A 17,016-nucleotide genomic window follows, 5' to 3' on the forward strand; every position below is an offset into this window, starting at 1 on the left:
AGGTTGACCCTACACGTGGACGAAGGAAAGTGAATGCAGGCTAGTATAAAAGAAAAAATAAGTAATCTAGAGGAGGGGCTGGGAAGAGGGGCCAAAAAGGAAGGGTTTCCAGTCCACCTCCAGGAGAAAGACTCCCAGGGTGAAGACACCTCAATCACATATGAGCACCACAAAAACCCACCGCTGGGTAACCGAGGCCTAGCCTTTCGAACCCACTCTCTACAAATGATATTGTTTGGGCCCATTCACGTGCGAACCCAACACTACTGCGGTTCGTTGCGGAACGTGTCCCTACACCAAAATTTTATGATTATAGAAAAAGAAAATTTATGGTAAATTATTTTTTAAACCCTTATATTTTAGGGATAATTTCAAATTACACCTTTTTTAAAAAAAAGTTTTAAATTGAACTTTGATGTTTAAAACTATTATAAAATCATATAGTTCATGGTTTCAGATAAAAATATGATCTTTAAAAATCATATAAATTTATAACAAGGATTTTTCAAGCTTGATTTGAGAGTTCAATTTTTGGATTTTATTAGGGATTTAACTGTAAATTGATACGGTTGTAAAAGTTTAAATGGTTTGATTTGAATCTGACCCACATTTTTTCACATGATCATTCAAACATATTTTTCTTTATTTTTTTTTTTCGAGTTACAAATAATACTAAACTATTTTAGTTTAAATGAATTAAAACTCATAATCTTTTTAAAGCAACTTAATACTAAACAAACTTTGATTTAATTAGTTTTGGAAAATTACATTTTAAACCCTATAATTTAGGGGATGTAGCAAATTAAACCCTTTACTTGAAACAATATTGTGTTTAAGGTTAAATATACAGAGTTTAATTTATTACTTTTTAAATGAAAAAATTACACTAACCCTCCCTGAGGTTTTTTATGTTATTACACTACCTCCCTTCTAGTTTGGAATAAGATACTCACATTCTTTAAAATGCAATCTATTTACAGTAACCTCCCCTGGATGATTGAAAAAAAAGTTTTAAATTTCATATTTCACCATCTACTTAAGCTGTCATTCACACCCCTCTAATAGGAAATTCGGGATTGTATAAACCATATTTTTTGGTATTATTTTTAAACGTTTTTTTAGCCATTTAGGTGAAGTCAATGTAAATAGTTTGTATTTTGGGGAGGTAAGTGCTTTATTCTAAACTAGAAGTTCTAAACTAGAAGAGTACTAAGTGTAACGACAAAAAACCTCAGAGGAGGTTAGAGTAATTTTTCTCTTTTAAAACTATAGGGATTAATTTAATTTATTATACCCTAAACTATGTGGTTTATAAATTAGATAAATTAGATAGACCACATAGTTTAGGGTGTAATAAATTAAATTAAATTAGATAAATTTATTTTCAAAAAAAATCTCTGATTTGATTTTTTTTTTATATATTAATACTTGTACTCATTAAATGTGTAGCATTTGTAAACATCTTTTCGTCAAACTTTCCCAAATATTGTACAAGTTGGCAACTAGTCAATCTTTGAACCTGTAACCTTGGTGAAAGAGACTGGTCATATACAAGGAGCTTGCTAATCAAACCACGCAACAAGACCCTTCATACCATGTGCAACAAATAAGGGAGGAGATTGGTGGAAAATAGCTCATGCTTGGTTCAAATTTTCGGGCATCTTTTAACTGATCATAAAAGTTTACTTAAAAAATGACAAACCTCGGATGTACGAGGATAACAAGTTACATATGCTCGGTATCTATATTGCATCACTCAAAAATCAAATCAATATACAGGTAGAGAACTCCCACTTGAAGATGGTGTGGGGGTGATCTGTTCAGTAATTAACGGAAGAAATTCGTGTGGGACAAATGCTTTCTTTTCTCTATGAATTATAAAATTAAAAATGATCTTTGTCTTTATCTTCTTGCTGATCAGCTTCTGGTTTTTAGTCCTGTACAATGGCATCAAATCTCCCATTCACCTATCTCGTTTGCCAAGTCATCTCCACTAACCTTCCCAAATTCTGACTCTTTCTTTGCCACTTCTGCTACTCGGTCCGATTGGTTTACAATCTTATTCGAGGAAGAGTGGTTTACCTTATCTTGTTTGTTTTGCAGGGTCCCAACACTCTGTCTAGAGGTAGGGTGTGGACTTTGATGAGGCCTATCACTGGATGGGGTCTCTTGATTTTGGGTTGGAGTCTCAATTTCCAATCTCGGTCTCCCAATTGATTCAAATTCGTCTTTTAATTTTTCAAGGGCATCAAACAGTTCTTTGACCTTCTGATTATCTTTCCTGGATGAAAAGTGCACCAAGTATTCCATTTCAAGTGAGGTTCATATTGAGAGTAGAGAGTGCAGCGTGGAGGAGGAATGGGGGAGGGGAGGGAAAGTTAGTTATAGACTGCATACCTGAAAATGCCTTCATTCTGAATGTATAATTGCATTTTAATGGAGTCCACTGAACTTATGGTGGTTATAAACTGAGTCAAAAAAAAGAAGAATGTGTTTGTTAAGTAGATAAGAGCTCAAATTTTGCAACATAGTACACTCCCCGACTGCTTAAGTTGAAAAAAGAAGTAATCAACAACTCAAAAATATGAGTGCTGACATGAAGGGTTAAGGTTTTGAACACAATGAATTTAGGAAGAACTTAAAAATGAATGGGATCTTGCAAATTTTTAGAGTGAAATTTGACATCAAAATATTATTGAAACTATGCAAAATGCCAAAATGTCATTTAAACAAACACAAGAATCATACATACATTGGCTTCAACCTCCAAATATTCTTCTTCAAGCTGTTTCCTTGGCTTTGCTATTTTTGAACTTTCATCAGCTGCGCTAGCCAATATTTCTGACCTGATATAAATGAACAATAAGAGGCTTGGTTTCACGGCATAATAAAAATTTAAAAGAAATATAGCAAAATACCCTTGACTTGAACTCAAGCTGTCCACAAGTTTCCTAGTACGAGTAATGGAAGGCCCCAACATTTCCTAATTTAAGATTCAAGATATGCATGCTAATTAGGGAATAGGCAAGCATAGCATATCACAGAAACAGACTGGAAATGAGGCATAACATTACATTCAATGAAACAATCTAGCTGAGATAATTAAATTAATACCTTGTAAGCAGAAAGAAGATGAATAACCAAATTCACAAAATATTCTCCATATCTCTTCAATTCACCACTAGAGCATGCAAAAAAGAAACATCATCAAACACAATGAACTCACAATACAATTATGAGATGGACACAAAATGTAAGCACATGAAACATAAAAGCAAAAAACTCTGGTTTTTAAGACTGTATCTATCCAACAAAGAGTGCTTGCATTAGATATTTTAGCCAATCAGAGCAACACAAGCATACATACTTGACCTGCTTCTCCCTTTGCTCTGTGTATGAGGTCTGAAGAACCCAGGTATTATCAAGAAAATGGATCCATGTATCAACAACATTGCCTTCCACTCTACAAGAAGAAATGGATCTCAACAGCTCATCTTCCTACAATCAAACAATGTTTTTTTTGTTATATTTTTTTAGTACAATCATTAGATTCAAAATGAAAATGGTTTGCAGCATGCTATAATTTCAAACTCAGAGTAGAACTATATAAACTTAAATCTTCATATTTATAAATCAAAAGTGACAAAGGACGTAAGAAAGGTTTACATACCTTTGTTTTCAAATGAACAAGAATCTCATTACTTGCTTCATCAAAATTCTCTCTTTCTTCTCTCACATTGCGTAGCCGTGCATGAGCCGCAGCCAAAGAGCTATTGACCTACAGTAAATGCTTAGCCATATGAAAGCACCGCAAAGAATAATGGAAAGACCCAGTAGGAGTCATATTGAGGATTAAAGGATGCATAGGACAAACATTGGCAATTCACCTTTCCATGCGTGTGGTCATGTACAGATTCATGGATCAAAACCAAATGGTCTTACTTAAAGTAATCTCCCGAACGGTTATACAAATTAAAGAACATGCAGAACCAAATTCAAATTGGACAATATCGAAGATGACCTTATCACCTTAAAGTATTCTTTTGCATTTTAGAAGTACCAATATGACAGGTAGGAGGAGGAAAGAAAAAAAAAAAAAAAAAAACCTTTTTCAATGCAGCTTCAAGTTCACCTTTTTGCTTCTCAAGTTCTCCTACCTCCACCACCAATTCCTGGAAAATGCCATAATCTTTTGTTTAAAACCATAATGAAATGGATCACAAACAAACAAAAGCTATTGTCAAAAAAACAGTCCACTGCATATCATATAAGGTAGAAACTTTTCATAGGTATCAGATTTTAGCACAATAGTTTCAATTCTCTAAAATATTTTGGCAATCAAATTATAATTTCTGGAAACAAGTCCTGAAATGGTCCAAATAAGCTTTTACAAATTAAAGAATAATGCCTGCACTGGAATGGTTTAAAAAGGCAGCATTGGGCTTCTAAAAAGAACCTTTAAAGGCCCGAATATATCCTGACTGCATGTAAAATATGGACATCATTCGAAGCCCATAAATGGAGATTTTCTAGCAGCTACAATAAGCCCATTTTAGGTCCCACAAGCTGCATATATGTTCTGGGATCAAAAGAGATTTCCTTGTAGACTCCCAAAGCACGTAGGACTTGAGAATGCTGTTCTGGATGACATAAACCATAGCTGGCAGCAGCTAGTTGATCAGAAAATGAAGTCCTAATGGATGAGAAACTCATCATAAACAATCAAAATTACTTAAACACAATCTAATTGGCTTAATTTCATATAGGCCTCTACCAGCTCATGCCCAATAAATAGAGGGCAGCACTTCAATAAACGAGAGCAAATCCTGTGAAAAAGTAAAGGCTGAAACTCTGCTGAAATTTCACCAGAAAAGAGCAGTGTAGCAGAGAGATTTGTTAAAAGAAAAAAAAGAAACTTCAGAAGTGAAACTAGAAGATTCTCTGCTGGTAGTTTCTTTTTTTGACAAGTAATAAAAATATATTAAAAAGAAGAAGGGTGTCACCTGAGTATACAGAAAGTATACATCTGGGACAAAAACAAATCAAGTGCATAAAGTACAAAAGTCCATGAAACCATGGACTGAATAAGCTTATTAAGGCAAACTGGGAAGAAAGAAAAAGAAGCTCTTCTTGCCATTCTTCTATGATTATTCATTACGTTCAATATGAATGTATCAAATCCATAGAGCAGAAACTTTTCTTTGGATGTTTTACATTTTATGTTTTCATTCTTCCTTGTAGTATCTTTCCTATCGAATAAGAGGTTTCGATTTAAGCATAATAAACAAGATCTTTCTTGACTGGAAATAGAACCCTAGATAAATATGTGTGTGAGTTTGTGTGTGTGTGTGTGTCTAGTGAGTCTGGTTTTACAAACCTCAAGATTATGACCTCTATGGCTAAAATTTGTATTGTCAAGGTAAGAAATTGGAAAAGGAAGTCTAAACATGAAGGTCTTCATTTATTATTCAATAGAGATAAGGAGAAGGATAAAAAGAGAAAAATATAAAAATTGTGTTAAATTGGGAGTATGCAGTACTCAAATGGACAAGCATCAAGACACATTATTGATATTTGAAGCTTTTGTACAACAAACTCATGGTAATTTATTCCATACATTATGTATCTTTGAAAGAGAATCCCTAAGTTGAATGCTCTCTTACAGTCCTTAATGTAACTTCTCATGAGAAAAAATAAGTACCATGCAAAAAAAAAACAAAAAGAGGCAGTGCACCTTCTCAAGTTGGTTAACTTCATTGGATTTAGCCACACGAAACAGGAGAGCTTCTTCTTTGTGAGACCTGCTTGATAAATGGAGGTTAATAATAAGAAAGACCAATAGAATGAAACAAAATGGGGAGGACAGCAACAAAAACTTTCAGTGTGAACTTAGAAATGGGTCAGGACAAGCCATTTTATAGTCAATATTCCCACCTTTTCCCATGTCATATTTCAAGTAGACAAAAAGCACACAGAAGGGAAAATTTCTGACATGTCGGAAAAATGCATTGAGCTGTAATACACCATTACTATTCTAAAATTCATGCAAAAAAAAATCCTATAAAAATATCAGCTTAATCTACCACAACACTGATGTTCAGTAACTACACCCATGAGGCTCATACGTTAGAGTTCTTTCCATATAACAGTTCAAATGTTCAATATTGTTTATGTTGCCTGTCCCAATTAAATTATTTAATGAATACCTTCTTTTGCTCCAAGCGTATACCGTATAACTTTTACTGTAGTTTATTTTATTTGAATTCTCATTTCTCCTTAGAAATAAAATCATAATGCAACAATGTTTTCAAAACTCAAACTGCAGTAGACTAAGGGATCTTTTTTTTTTTTTTTAAGAACCCAAACCTCAATTACAAAACTGATATAAATTTTAATATATTATAGATAGTACCATCAATCTCAATTTTTTCTTCTCTAATTAGTATACAAATGGATTTTGTTTTCTCTAATCATAATAATTATCTAATTACTTATGAAGATGTATCAATGCAAAATGCTATTTATTTTGCCTCTTGTTTTATAAAACTGCAAAATTTTCATCAATTAAAAGCTCCAAAATTTTCTCAATAAAAAGGATAATAAGTTCAATCTAAAACTTATTATCAAAATTTCTAATAAATTTAAACCATTACTTATATTATTACATTGCCAACTCTATTACAAAGAGTAATGGAGAACAAAATCACTCAAATTAAACCATTAGGGTATTTTTAGACTAGGAAGTCAATCTCCCTAAATTCTCTTCACTCAACTGTTTGTTATCATGTTCTAAAACTGGCAATGCATGACAATTGAACTTGATGATAAATATGCTTAAAAGATAGGCATGCTTCACTTGAACTGGGGATTTTGTCATTTAGATAATGTCTATACTTTTTTTTCCCTGTTCACTTTTGGAAACCGTTGACTTTCACTTTGAATTTGTATGTAAAGAACCCAATCGATTAGAGGAATTGATTGTACATATTCCTACATTTATAAATGTAAACTATTTATTTCTCTCTCTCAGTAATTCCTGAAAAAAAAAATTCTCTGTGGCCCCCTCTAAAAAATAAATAAATAACCCTACAGTTAATAAATCCCAATCTCATCCATGGCAGCTACTAACTATAATGAGATACTAAATATAAATTTTATTTGATTTGTAGATGTTATGGGAAAGCTAACTATAATATTAAATTTTATTTTAAGGAAAAATGTAAAAAATTCATAAGCCAATACTGGTAATGCGGCATTGCTAACCTCTAATGTTGATATCCCAAATTCTGAAAATTCTCATACAAAATTTCAAATGACTAAAATCAGTAAAATTGATATTAGTTCAGTGGAGCATGATCACAATTTGTTTCCATAAATAGGAGATTATCATGGTAAGGTAATTGCAGTGAAATTTAGTACATAATTGATTTTCCCGAGTTAAAAGAACATTGAGTTCCATTTTGATAGATATTCAGTTCAAATGTATTAAGAAACAAATTCTGTCTTTTCTTTTGTTTATATTTTTTTAACATTGAATAGACACTAGTTTTATTTTTTCATGTGTTAACTTAGTTTTAAATCTTAGTATATTTCTCAGTCTTGAATGATTTTTGCTTCATGCTTTAGGCCCCCAAATTGTGGTTCTATCCCTTGTTTCAACCACTTGACATTGCTTTTTGAATGATTAGTCTTTTTTTTAATAGAACACTGTCTTTATAAACATGCATACATATATTCATACCCATTGTAACTTTTATTAATATTACACTACTTAATAACTTTTAAATGGATGAATATTTAAAAGGATAAAAGTTTAGTTACAAAATTGGTTGTAACTTAAGGTAACAACCTTAATATCTTTTTATTGGAGATGAATTTTAATAAATCCACCATTGGATTACATTTTCTTCTTATATCCTCCATGTTTGCAAAATTTTTAGAAAATTAAAAATCAATAGCTATGTCATCAATATATTGTTTAAATTGCTAGTTTTTGTAATTTAAAATTATGCATAAAATATAAACTTATAGATCATATAATAAATAATATCCGATTGATACAAAATTTGACATGTGTATTAAAGAGCGTAAAGAATATACAATCTAACAATTAGATTTTCAAAATATGTAATGATGTTAATTTTTTTAAAGGAAGTTATAGCCTTAGGCTATAACCAATTTTGTAGCTAAACTTTGTCCTATTTAAAATTTCACCATTAAATAGATGTTCACTTCATGCTTTAACATGCATGTCAAATTTCATATTAATCAAATGTTATTTACCATCAAATCCATAATATTCTTAATTTTTAATATTTTTAAGATTAAAAAAAAGACTAAAAATATGAACAGCTGAAATTGTTATTTTAATAGTGCAAGAATGAAGGGCATAGGGAGAAAATAAAATCCTAAATATCATTTGTTACTTAATGCAATGACTTGATCATTCTAATTCGTACATAGAAGATACTTTATACAATGACTTGCTTAGTCTAATTGGTATGAAAGGGACACAAAGAAAATGGTATACCCATGGGCCACTTGATATCTTAAAGCAGTGATAATTGAAAAAAGAGTGATTCTATTGCTAGGGATACTGCAAATTTTACCTACATAACCTTTACAAACTGATGTGTTAACTTTTATACACAACACACAAAAAGTAATTAAGAAATTTATTTATCATGTTGATGTGGCACCAATTACATTCATTGTCACGTCAATTTGTAAAATTTTTGTAGTGAAATTGGTAGTAGTGTTGGCATTTTCCTTTTAAAAACCCCCCATTAATGAGAATCTCCACTTATTATCTTATCTTTACAGAAAAAGTGGGCATCCCTTGTCCTACAAAGCTAGAACCATACAATGTCAACATGCAAGCAAATGCATCCATGCATGTATGTACATTGAAGCATATGCAGCCTTGCTCAGGCAAAGATACAAACTAAAGCCAAGAAAATTGCACACAAGAACACAAACACAAAAGGAAGTTGTTCTAAGTTATAATTTGATACCTGTGGTCCAAAATGCGTTTTTCAGCTTTTGAGGTAGAATTAGCAAGAGATTCTGATAATATTTTCAATTTATCTACCTGCAACATGAACCAATTTAGGACCATCAATCATAATACTGGAAAATTTAAAAAATACATTTTCTGGTTGTAACTTCAGAATCACTTTCACAATACCATTGTTTTTAAAATTTCACATGAGCTAGTCAAAATGCATTGAAGTATTTATATCGGATACATGTATGGAGTGTGCCTTCTAGTTGCTTACCAATGGACATATCTAGCAAGTAACTCCAACATTGAGAGGAAAATGACCCTAACTCATTGTATTGTTGTTAAGTTACTTTTTATGATTTGATTTTTATTTATTTATTTATTTTTGGTTGAACAGACTAAACAGATTAGTAAAAGCACCGATATCAGAAGGCTTTGCTGGATATACACTTCATTTTTGTACAAAAGATGAAAACCAACATGCAAATACTGCAGCTATCTTTCTGTATCCTATAATTAGAGGTTATATGAACCTGACACATAGCAGAAGCATGCACCAAGCCTCCTTATGCAAGTCTATGTAGTATAGAAAAAATTAAATTCATAAATGCTTATTAACAGTTAAATAATTTTCTATTAATTAAATATAAATATAGACCATGAAATTAAAAATACTCAGAAAACTGTCTTAATTTAAGAGAAACTAATTCAAGGAAGCACATAAAAAGGAGAAATGTCAATATGCTTAAGATATAGGCATGACAGCCTCAAGGCAATTTAAACTACATAACCATATTTTGAATTCAGACAATGCAGCAGTACAGCAAGAACATGCTGTGGTGGAGCTGCAGCAGCACCGCAGCAATTTTTGCATCACATCTCAATCAACAACCATTGTACACAAGTTCCCTGAATTTTCATTTAAGAGATTATCAACGAGAGGACTACCTGGCCAAAAAAATATGGGGGCCTGAACACATTCCATCTGTCACCCAGAGGCATATTTGAGTTTGTAGTACACTAGTCATTTTAAAAATAACAAATAAGGAGGATTTGCCAGAGACAATGCTGACAACAGCCAGTAAAATATTTGAATCTTTCTTCATGGATCTGTTCCTCTTACACAAAATTTAGGGTGCTTCTTGGTTAGGTGCATAGCAAAAACTGTTTTGACCATATCCAATATCTGATTATTTGAGACCTCATTTGTCCTAAGTTAGAGAAATGAGAACTAACTTAGCATCAAAAGACTCAGTTTAGAATTTTGGTTACACTTCGGGAAGGGGAGAAATATCATAAATGACCAATATCACAAGGAAATGAAACCTTTTCAGCGTGAAGTTCTTGAGAATCCCCATTGCTCAATGATTTCTTCCTTAGTAAGAGTGCCTCCAACTTGGAACATAGTTGAACTTGTGCAATTTCTTCTTTTATAGTCTGCAAGGAAACAAACGAGTTCAGTTTAATAATCTTATTAAGAAGCTGCCCAAGTCAAAAATTGAATGCAAAGTTGATTTAAGAGTGCCTTTAAACATTAAGGGTCTGTTTGGATACCGCTTATTTTGCTGAAAACTGAAAATAATGTAGCAAAATAATTTTTAAATATGTAAATAGTGCCGTGGAACCCATTTTTAATGAAAGGTTTGTGGGTCCCGTGAACAGTGCACGGGACCCACTAGAACTCAGTTAACGATCTTCTCAAAAAAAAAAAGGTGAAACGTAGACGCTCCTACAATAATCAGTATCCAAATGGGTACTAAGTAAAACTTCTAATAGTTTTACTTTCCCTGGTAAATAAGAGTTAGGATATCACTGCAATATGTCTCAACATATCATTTCCACCATTCAACTACTTGCCTTCAGCACACAACTACTCCATATCAGCTAAAATAAAACAGAATGCTCTATGTGCGTGGGTGTGTGTTTTGAATAAGAATGAAATTCATTGAAAAAAGGAAACCCTGATTCAATTGGTTGAAGCACATGATTATGAAAATACTCAATGCATCCTGAAAAATATGATAAAATATATATATATATATATATATATAGAAGAATGGATATGCTGAACTCAAAGAACAAAATGTTAAAAGACAACTTTTTAATCAAATTATGGCTTTAACTCTTTTTTTTCTGACAAGTTCCTTTAACTTAAGACACCGAGAGAATACATAGGTCTTGTATGAGATTTTTTTTTTGTTTTTACCTTTATGTATTTATAAATTTCAAAAATGATATAGGAACACTATGGAAAGAGAGGTCACACTATAATGGGAGTACAAATGTCAAAACGTTGAAATTAAAATAACCATGTGCACATAAGAACAATTATTAAAGTAAAAATTTTAACCTGCTGTTGAACAATGAACTTCTAAATATATACATATAAAGGAATTGCCAAGCAATGGAAAGTTCACGCCAAATTTGTTTAATGTTATTAGTATCCAATCATTGGTGTTTTGACATGTGTGTGTTTGTGTGTGTGTGAGTGAGAAGATCAATCTCACCTCTACAGTTGAAAAAGTCATTTCTTCATGTGATTTTGCACTTCTTTCAATTAAAGAATGATGGGATTCCTTCATTATATCAAGTTTTTCCTTTAGACTGCTAACTTCAGCATCTATTCTGAGAGCAGAAAACAAGACACAAAAAACAGTGGACAAAAAGAATTAAAATTTCAACGCAATAATAAATAACACAGAAACAACTATGATTTGGAACCATCAAGCCAAATTCGAATCCAATAGGTAAAGCATGCAGATGATGACTTGATAGTCTAATCATATACCGCAAACTTATAGGATATGGAATATCCATTGGCCAAGAAATCAACTAATTTACAAGGTTTCCTCAAAACCTTGCTTTACCAGGTAAGAGTGCAGAAAGGTATTCTGGAGGCAAACAAAAGAAAACAAACCCTCCACACACAACATACACAGTAGATTTAGTACACAATATCTGTGACTAATTGTAACAGAGCCAAGTACTAACCCATAAAAGGTCAATCAAGCAACAGTCACTTTGATAAAAAAAATTTACAATTGCATATAAAATCAAAGTTCCCTCACATCAAGGTTTAAACACGTAGCTATAAAACATATGTTATTTAACCACACATGAGACAACAAAGTCCAGTGACAACTGCTGATCATCAGAACTGAAGCATGCAGCAGTTATTTTGATCCATAATATCTACAATTGCATATAAAAACAACTAGCAGACCAATTGTAAGCCTCAAATTTCAACTATAAAAAAAATAAAAATCCTTGACCACCTTTCAAGATCAGCATTTATTTTCAATCCTGAAACTGCACCTTGAGCATATTGGAGCAATTCTTCTCGCTTTGCCTGAAAAGTGGAAATCAAAGGAAGAGTTAAAGGAGAGAGCAGCTGGATCACATAAACTCTAACAAATCCAGCTGTAACATCATTGTAAAATGTAAACAACAGCAATGATTTTATGTGAAGTGCACCATATTGCTTACTAGGAAAGTGCGGCAATATTTGAGTATTACTGTCAAATAAGTAAATGACTAGTACTAATAAATCAAATAGATCAATGGCCAGATTAGGATCCAAAGTAAAATAATCTTTTTACATTAAGAGAGAAAAATTGAATGTCAGCCAATAAGAAGCAGTGTGTGTCTGTCAGCAATGATGATAAATTTATAAAGCTTTTTCGAAACTCCTAGCAAAGAAATTCTATAATGGTGTGTTCTTTATGTAGGAATTCATGGTGGGAATTTTTAATTCTTGTTAATTCATGAAATTTGGTTGTTTATTTAATAAAATAGTTACAAATTGTAATTCCCATGAACGTCTCAATTCCCATGAAGCACAGGAATTATGACTCCTATCTTATCAGTAAGAAATGCCAATTCTCGTATATCTTGTATTTCTGAGAATTGCCTACATTACACTAAAATTCAACTTTTGACTGTCTTTTTTTTTTAAAAAAACTTACTCCATAGAGTTAGTTTTAGAAAATAAAATAATTATTTTTCATCCAAATAAGATGTTTATCAATGTTCAAGAGTATTTTTGTCATTTAAAATTTATCAATAATGTTCAAATTATTAATTATTTACTTCCTAAATGAGTTTGTATAAGACAATTTTAAACAGATAAAATTTATATATATAGTTTGTATAATTGTAATGTTTTTAAAAATGTTTATCTAAAATATGGTCAAAATCAAATTCTAAGTATATCCAAACAACAGAACTGCCAAATTTTGGAAATTCTAATTCTTGTGAGTTTAAACACCCAAGAATCTATAGTTTTCAAGATTTAAAATTCTCAGCAACAGAAAGTCTCTAATCAAATTGTGAAAACAAGTTCCTGTGTCCATTCCTCATGATACTCAAGGGTATAATGCTTATATTAAACACATGCACATTAATGCAATAAGCATGCATATCATGTCATTACCAGTACTTCATCTTGGTATCCTAAGAATGCTTTTGCCAAATCACATACACTGCTGATTATAGCATTATGAACTTCCTTTCCTCCGGTAAGACAGAGCCTGTATGAAACATACCACAAGGAAGTTTAATGGAAATCAAATAATATTAGGCAGAAATATGCGCTGATCATCTTCTTTTTTCAATATACCAAATATATGATTCCAAGCAAATAGAATAGGCCGAAGAAGCTGTTATTAGGGATTAAAAGAAAATTGAAATAGAGACAAATCACCCATATATCTCCAGAAGTAGTGGAACTTCTTCCTCATTTGGTGCTTCAAGAATCTGATTCATAAAAAAGAGTTAACCTGCGGTTAAACTCCATGGATCAGCAAATACAAAGATCGGAAATAGCATTAAGAATGGCACTAAGGAATGAAGGTTATATGTATCGCAATGCCAATCTTTTATCTCTTTTTTTTAATAACACATGCACTCGGTGGGTCTTGAATGCACAACCTACCCTCTACCCAGGTATTTCAAGGGAAAGATGTGCCATTTGAGCTAGAACTTATCAGCTGCAATATCAGAACTTTCTAAAAGATAAAATATGAAAAATAAAAAATGTCAGGTAGTAAGGTTTTATATTCCTAAACAAAAAATAAAAATGAAAAGTTCCTAAAGTATTTACAATACTTCCTAGCAAATCACAACTGTTGCTATATCATTAATACAAGGTCCATTCGATACAGCAAAGAACATCCAAATTCAAAATGACCTTGAACATATAGGATACAATCATAGTATCATACACTATAAATGTGTTTAGGAAACTAAATTGAGTACCTTGCACATTCCATAATACGCAAGGGCATAGCCCATCCCTGTAGTGGATAAGAGATTTGATACATAGTACGCCCTTCTAACCATTGGTTCTAGGATGACAACCATAGACTAAATCCCAATTCGAGCAAGATCATCAAAAATAAACCCCTCCTTCAACCAGCAGCCATTTGTTTCAATCTAACTTAAGCTTCTAATCCAAACTAAAGCCTCAAACCTTACCCTTCCTCCTTGACCCAAGAGAGATAGATAGGTACTATTAAAGAAATGCATGATCCTCTCTTATCAATACTTGTCTTCTAGTAGCCAATTTAAAGCTTTAAAGACTAAATCACTAAAACATTGAAAGTTTACAAAATACCTACAGGAAGATGGATATGTTTTCAACATACCATAGACAACGTTATGCCTTCAAGAGCTTCACTCTGAAGAAAGACATTACGAAAGTTCCTTGGTTCACCAACCATGTCAGAGTCCACATAATAAACCTGTTCACCATTGCACACAAATTATTAAAAAGCAAATCAAACAAAAAAAAAATGCAAATTCTAAAAACCAACACAACATTGTCATATATAATAAAACACACTTAAAAGAGAGATAAAACTTAAGAAAAACAAAATCAGGTTTGCTCCTCACCATATTAGGTTTTCTAGGAGAGTCCTTGGAATCATCAAAAGTAAGCCGCTCTTCGGGATTCTTTTCATTGTGGTCATTAGAACCCAATGATAATCTTTCAATTTCTTTGAGTGCAACCAACCACCTTCTCAGTAACTGAATCCTTTCTACCCCTCTACAGGACACAGACATTTCTTCCAATTGTTTCAAGGTGTGCTTAAAGCTTTTCAAGTTCCGAGGACCCTGATCAACAACTTCAAAGTAAATCTCCAAACTCCAAGAGAATAATAAAAAAGCACTGATTAAAAAAGAAATTAAAGAAACAATCACTAATGCACCCAACCCTCCAAAACCAGCATTGCTCATCATTACTCAATTTCCACCAAAACGCTAGACTAAATTACAAGCTGAAACGGAAGAATTTTAGCTTAAGCTTAGATTAAATTATTAAATTCACCATTTCTTAATAGTTTAAATTTTTCAGACAATCATAATTTATCATGGTATCAAAACTAAAGGTTCTAAGTTAAACATTGTTGTACCTTACCTCCCATTTGAAAATAATAATAATAATAATGCTGTAGGTCCCACTTAATAAAGGTGGAGTGTTAGATTAAATAATTAAAAATTCTTATCAGCCCATCATAGCTCAAAATAAAAAGAAATAAATTACTATATCTGGCCCACCACAGCTCAAAACAAAAGTGTTATTAAAGAATTAAATTCACTATTTCCTAATGGTTTAACCTTTTTAATAATCAGTAAAAGACAAAATTTATTTACAAAATTAGTTGTAGCCTAAAACTACAACCTTACTCAATATCTATCTTTTTATTGGAAGTGAATTTTGACAAATCTACCATTAAATTATATCTTATTATTATATCCTCTATATTTGCAAAATTTCTAAAAAATCAAAAATTAATAGTTATGTTATTAATAAATTGTTTAAATTGCAAGTTTTTGTAATTTAAAATTATGCATAAAATATATGCTTTTATATCATGTAATAAATAATATTGCATCCACACAAAATTTGACATGTGCAGGGCGTGAAGAACATACATTCAACTGTTAGATTTTTAAAATATGTAGTAATACTGATACATGTAAATGGAAATGCAGGTTATACTGACACATTAAATAATAAAGGAATGCAAGTCAAAAATTAATTCTGAAAAAAAAAAAAAAAAAAAGCAATATGGATAATAATAATAATAAAAAGATAAGGAAAATTACAATGCGGTCCTGGATGATCTTGGCGCCCTCGGAGACGGCATTACCGGCGTGGTAGACGACGGAGTCAGCGTAGTTGCGGACGGTGCGAGTCAGGTTGTTTCCGCCACCAGCTTCCACCGCTTTGGTCACCGCTGTTCTTATCCACGACATGATCACCTATTTCTCTCTCTCTCTCTGTCTCTATATATATGCTTTTTCTTAGGTCAAAATGTGAATGAAAAAAGTGAGATTGAATCAATCTTCAAATCTAAAAAACAACAATAATAATAAAACTTTTGTATTATGGATGAAACAGAGGAATATGGAAGCTAATCCAAAAATTCAGTTATAATGACTGGTTTTTGTTAGAAACAAACCAGTGGTGAGAGAGAAAGGTAGAGAGAAATGGAGAGAGAGAGAAGAAGAAGAAGAAGAAGTCAAAGGAGCATCCGCGTCGCTGTGAAGTGAAAACACGTTTGTTTCTTTTGTTTCTCTTTCTTTCTCTGGTTTTTATTATCTAGTTCGAGTCCCTTGCCTTTGGTTTCGGTTCTGATTTCAATTTTCAAAACTCGATTTTACGGATCAGCCTCTTTTTTAAATTGTTATTTTGAAATTTTGGGCTCGATTTCGATAAATAACTATTATCTATTGAGAAATCAGAAATGAACCCTCTAGTCTAAAGCCTAGTCCAATTACATTACAGGCCCATTTTCTAACTGTTTCTCCCAACAACCCAAAAAAAAATTTGTTAAGCCCATCCTTTTACTGTTTTTTATCCAATCATTTTTGTTCAAATATATGACAACTATAAACATTATCTACATGTACTTTAAAGTACATGAATTACTAGTTATTTTTTATCTATATTTTCTTCCATATATTATTGAAAAAAAACTCTTAAAAATAAAGAGTAACATTTTCAA

General features: G+C 31.9%; 1 protein-coding gene across 3 annotated transcripts; it reads right to left on the reverse strand.

Annotated features, from left to right (window-relative positions):
• Positions 1-1,640: 1,640 nt before the first annotated feature.
• On the reverse strand, positions 1,641-16,643 carry LOC126691704 (uncharacterized). 3 transcript variants are annotated; one of them, XM_050386803.1, is made up of 19 exons: positions 16,471-16,640; positions 16,115-16,311; positions 14,897-15,118; positions 14,650-14,745; positions 13,707-13,759; positions 13,437-13,533; positions 12,280-12,353; positions 11,512-11,629; positions 10,331-10,441; positions 9,015-9,091; positions 5,735-5,801; positions 4,107-4,172; positions 3,671-3,778; positions 3,368-3,498; positions 3,115-3,181; positions 2,919-2,983; positions 2,753-2,846; positions 2,398-2,468; positions 1,641-2,281 (listed from the first exon to the last, which is right to left on the reverse strand). In XM_050386803.1, exons 2-19 carry the CDS (start codon positions 16,262-16,264, stop codon positions 1,951-1,953), a joined length of 1,998 nt encoding a protein of 665 aa, XP_050242760.1. In that variant the 5' UTR covers positions 16,265-16,311; positions 16,471-16,640; the 3' UTR covers positions 1,641-1,950. The 3 variants fall into 3 exon arrangements, with proteins under 3 accessions (XP_050242760.1, XP_050242759.1, XP_050242761.1); XM_050386802.1 differs by having other exon boundaries at positions 16,115-16,640; XM_050386804.1 differs by having other exon boundaries at positions 2,133-2,276; positions 16,115-16,643.
• Positions 16,644-17,016: the final 373 nt, after the last annotated feature.

This window comes from Quercus robur, chromosome 7, assembly GCF_932294415.1.
Source record: "Quercus robur chromosome 7, dhQueRobu3.1, whole genome shotgun sequence".
Taxonomy (NCBI): Eukaryota; Viridiplantae; Streptophyta; class Magnoliopsida; order Fagales; family Fagaceae; genus Quercus; species Quercus robur.

Excerpts from the sequence above, each read along its gene's own strand:
- LOC126691704 (XM_050386803.1), bottom strand. The coding sequence starts at position 16,264 with ATGTCGTGGATAAGAACAGCGGTGACCAAAGCGGTGGAAGCTGGTGGC. Across the intron at positions 11,630-12,279 it reads ATAAATGCTGATCTTGAAAG|AATAGATGCTGAAGTTAGCA; the intron begins GTGGTCAAGGAT and ends TTCTGCTCTCAG. Across the intron at positions 4,173-5,734 it reads AAGTTAACCAACTTGAGAAG|GAATTGGTGGTGGAGGTAGG; the intron begins GTGCACTGCCTC and ends GGCATTTTCCAG.